Source organism: Cucumis sativus, chromosome 3 (genome assembly GCF_000004075.3).
Source record: "Cucumis sativus cultivar 9930 chromosome 3, Cucumber_9930_V3, whole genome shotgun sequence".
Classification (NCBI taxonomy): domain Eukaryota; kingdom Viridiplantae; phylum Streptophyta; class Magnoliopsida; order Cucurbitales; family Cucurbitaceae; genus Cucumis; species Cucumis sativus.
The window spans coordinates 23,561,791-23,565,943 of record NC_026657.2 but is presented as its reverse complement, the minus strand read 5'-3'; the positions used below and the strand labels follow the sequence as shown (position 1 = coordinate 23,565,943).

General features: G+C 34.3%; 1 protein-coding gene across 2 annotated transcripts; it reads right to left on the bottom strand.

The window, feature by feature from the left end:
• Positions 1 to 589: 589 nt before the first annotated feature.
• LOC101217918 (probable adenylate kinase 7, mitochondrial) lies at positions 590 to 3,671 on the bottom strand. Of its 2 annotated transcripts, none has more exons than XM_011653265.2 (4): positions 3,209 to 3,671; positions 2,478 to 2,618; positions 2,090 to 2,317; positions 590 to 1,073 (listed from the first exon to the last, which is right to left on the bottom strand). In XM_011653265.2, the coding sequence occupies exons 1-4, from the start codon at positions 3,560 to 3,562 to the stop codon at positions 906 to 908; spliced, it is 891 nt and encodes a 296-aa protein (XP_011651567.1). In that variant the 5' UTR covers positions 3,563 to 3,671; the 3' UTR covers positions 590 to 905. The 2 variants fall into 2 exon arrangements, with proteins under 2 accessions (XP_011651567.1, XP_004145675.1); XM_004145627.3 differs by having other exon boundaries at positions 590 to 1,067; positions 3,209 to 3,668.
• Positions 3,672 to 4,153: the final 482 nt, after the last annotated feature.

Genomic DNA, 4,153 nt, shown 5'->3' with positions numbered 1-4,153 from the left:
GATTACACTACTTTTCATTAGGTTTTGGTAGACATGATAAAAAACGATAATATATTAAGGCATAATTATTAGTAATATATTACTGAATTTTTTAATTTTAATGAATTAATGCACCAATTAAGGCATAACTATCAGTAATATATTACTCAAATTTTTAATTTTAATGAATTAATGCACAATTTTGGTGAGAATATAATTTTAGTTAAAATTCTAAGAGAAAAAATATTTTTTAAAACCTTTTTGTTGTGGGTGGTCAAAATTTACCTTTGTTTATGAAAACATTAGTGGGAAGCATAAACGAAAAACGTAGAATTGAAAAAAATATTAAAATTATACTTTTAACAATCTAATCTCTACTGTACAAAATCCTTCAAAATCGATTATAAAGTTGTATCAAACAACAATTAAGAATAACATTTTAACGCATCTTGCTTTAGAAAAGGACAAAAATGCTTTAAACAAGACTTAGATTAAAAAGCTAAGGGAAGGGTTGGTATAATAACTTTCTACTTTTAAGCAGTAAAAGTGAACACAAACTACAAAGGAGAAAAAAAAAAGAGGATTTGACATCTATAGTTGAAACAAATAATGTCAGTTAATGAGTGGAAAAGGTCACTTTATATATATAGTATAAAAGAGTAAAGAGAGAATCTCTCTCTCTTATTTCTGACTTCTACATTACAAAACTCACAAACTGGTCTGCTTACATTCATTCAAAGCATCCAGCAAACAAAAATTTCGTTGAATCAAAACTTCAAAACTCAATATATATGGTGGAGATAAAACTCCAGCATTATGTTGTTATGTCAATACACTCTCACATTTTATATTTACTACTACGCCCGCATGGTTAAAAAAAAGAAAAAGAAAACAAAAAACAGAACCAAAACTTGAAAGCTAAATCATCATGTGGTTAGCTTTTGTGTAGAAGAAGAAGAACTAAGAGCATTAATATGCTGAAGATGTAATGCTTTTAATAACCCTTCCCATGTTTCTCCAGGTGCTTCTCTTACTTGGAAGTCAACAAGTTTCCTTTGTCCTCTGTAGTACTCCACTAATGGCTTCCTCTGAACCTCCCAAAACAAACACAATTATCATATCAATTTTCAATTTCGATTGAGATGGGTTGTCATTTGTGAGACAACAAATATATTAAAAGAAGTGATTAGGGCGTTGAGCTGGTTGTTATAGTGAGTGAGTGATTTATCATATGATATTGTGTATTTATAATAGTTGGTGTTTGGGGTGCAGACTATTCAAGTCAAAGTTGTAATAGTTTGTGTTGGATAACATAGAGGGAAAGAGAGAACCGGTAGAAAATAGTAAACATAGTAACAAATGCTAAACACTATAACAAATAAGGATTTGAAATAGTATTATTATGGTAGTTAATTATAGATTATAATAATTGGAAACACCAACAAGCTCCAAACATGAGATGAGCTATAATAACCCACTCCACGCATAGAAGTTGAAGTCTAAACAACTCCTTAGTTAAATTTTTCACTTGAAATCTCAAACCTAGGGATGTTTTTAAGCCACTCTTCTGCAGGGTTGTGTAGTAATACAACGAAGCATTAGAGAAGCCCATCTTTGAGAAGGCTTTGCCTGCAACATAGGTTTCTTAAAACGGTGTTAAGTTCAATTTTCCTCTAAAAGCTTAAATCTTTTATGGGTTTGTTAGTAATATAAATTACAACCAAACTAATTAAAGAAGTCTCAACTCTTTGCAGAGTATGCTCATAGCTCATAGCTCATAGCTCATCTTCAGTAAGATAAGACTTTGAAAAGGTTTAGCCTGTTACATCAAAGCTAGTGCGCTATGGGAACTTAATTATGAGACTTTGAAAAGATTTCCCCCAAACCCCACAAAACACAGTGTGCTAGCCATGTTTCTAAGCCTCAAATTCAATGCGACAACTTGAGTGCCTCATCACCACACGTTTTTTTCTTTTGATAATTTAAAACGTTTTTTTTTCGTCAATCTGAATTATTCCTTACAATTTTCATTATATAAAAATAACTGTTCACATTTCTTTAATAGAAAATTTCAAATGTTGGAAGGGCTACTTAAAAAGTTGAATGTTACCTGCTCTATGGAAGTCATTTCTTTCCAAGAATATTCTGTAGTAGCAGAAAGGCATTCCGACTCTTTGCCCTTTGGCTGAAGATGTTGACTGCTCCCAGAGCCGCATATGGTACTATATTCATGAAAGCCAGAGAAGTTTCCAGAACCTAGATTCTTTCTAATCAAAGGCTCTTCAGTGGTTTTAAAATTAATGACCAAATCGATATCTGCAATTTGGTCAAGAATTTCCTGCAAAAAAGAACGCCCCATTTAAAAGAAAAACATTAGAACCAGTGGTAGTGATACTCTCTCGTAATAATGCCATTAAAGAATAGAAAACTGAGTTTTAAGGCATATCATTGAAAATGGAGAAGAATTGCCAAATCCTTCCAAAGGAAGAGAGACATACTGCTTGATTCCTTGTTCTTGGAATTCCTTCAAGAATGAAGCCTGATTCACCATTGCAATACCCTTCTTCTAGTCTCTTTGACAACAGTCTGAAAATGATTTCTTCCAAAACAGGCTTTCCTTCATTGATTGAACTAGCAATCTGAAACGGAGGAGAAGGAACAGAGCAAGTGAGACTCATAACTCAAACCAACAAGGAGAAACATCACCAATTTATTTGGAAAATATAGTTACACATCCCCATGATTTCACACAAGATTCTCAGCAATCATTTTATCAAACAAATTAGAAATTTAGACAGATCGAACATATAACCTCCTTAGATTTTCTTCTCATGCCATGTCCAATTAGACAAAATTTCCCTAAAGCACACCACATCCTCGCGAATGTACAAATAAAAACTACCATGGGAAAATATTATTTGTAACAAATTACAAGATCAAGGATAAAAAAACAACTTCAAAACATTAAAGAAACTATGAAATTAGATATGTCATACAAGCGGGATTTTAAACAACTTAATCTGCGTTTAACCCTATTATTAATCAACACAAAATAAAATCATAATTCAAACTACAATTTCAAAGATTCCGAAATTCAGAAACCAAATTCGACAAACTAAATTTCTATTCCGAACACAAAATACAAGAACTGGAGCCGATTCATATAAAATATCAAATCAACTCCGAGTCAAGGTAAAAACAGAGAGAAGTCAGAAAGAAAAAGAAGAACCTGCTGGTAGATGGAAGACCGAGGATGAAGCTCCTGACGAACAAGGCCCCCCATGGAAATATGAGGAACATGAAGAAGCTTAGAGAGCCTTTCTGCATAAACATGCTTCTTCGCCCTAGGGTCACCCAAAACCACCCATTGCACTCCTCTTTTCGGCACCCACCCTCTCGAGTCAGCCATCGCCCTGCCATGGGTCCGATCCCCAATCAGTCTGTCGAAATCATCGTCGTCCTCATAGTAATCGTAATCCACCTCCAACGCTGCCGCAGATCCGTAGGCTCTTGTAGCGATCTGAGAGTGGAGAGGGTTGCAGAGTGGGCGCGCCACTGCGCTGAGACGGGCAAGGAGGGACATGGCGGCGTCGAAGGTTTAGGGTTTAAGAAGGAAAAAAGAGGAGAAGAAGAAGAAGAAGAAGAGGAGGAAGAAGAAGTGGTGAAGCTGAGTGGATGCGAATGGAAAACGAGGTTTAAGACATGGAAGAGTAATTAAAATGCCATTGGTTTATGTATTTATTTACAGAATTGCCGTTCCCTTTAGTCCCATGGTTTAGGGCTCTCTCTTGGAGGGATGAAGTGCCACGTGTAATGGTTTCATTAGAGAATGGTGATCCCTTTTTTTCTTGTTTTTGGGGGGTTGAATTTATAGTTAGTGGTGCCACGTGTAGTGTATATATACCACACAGTATTACCCTTTTAATTTAATTTTATAATTTGAGAGAGAAATCACCAACCTTTATTTTCTTAAAACATCTTTAATGACTTGTAGTAACAAACTCAAGTTATAATTTTTTGTCTTATAATTAACTTCAAAATTATGTTACTCATTTTAGTTCTTTTGTTGAGAGTATGGTTACAAATTAATTAAAAGCTACTAACTCACCCATTCAAAACTAAAACCTATTTGTGGCTTTCCAAAAATGCTATCAAAACGGTAACAACAAATTAC

What these genes read in the sequence shown, in the direction of transcription:
- LOC101217918 (XM_011653265.2), bottom strand. Translation starts at nt 3,562, where the DNA reads ATGTCCCTCCTTGCCCGTCTCAGCGCAGTGGCGCGCCCACTCTGCAAC. An exon ending in CAAGAACAAGGAATCAAGCA is followed by an intron (nt 2,318 to 2,477) that starts GTATGTCTCTCT and finishes TCTTTTTTGCAG; the next exon opens with GAAATTCTTGACCAAATTGC. An exon ending in AAATGACTTCCATAGAGCAG is followed by an intron (nt 1,074 to 2,089) that starts GTAACATTCAAC and finishes TTGTTTTGGGAG; the next exon opens with GTTCAGAGGAAGCCATTAGT.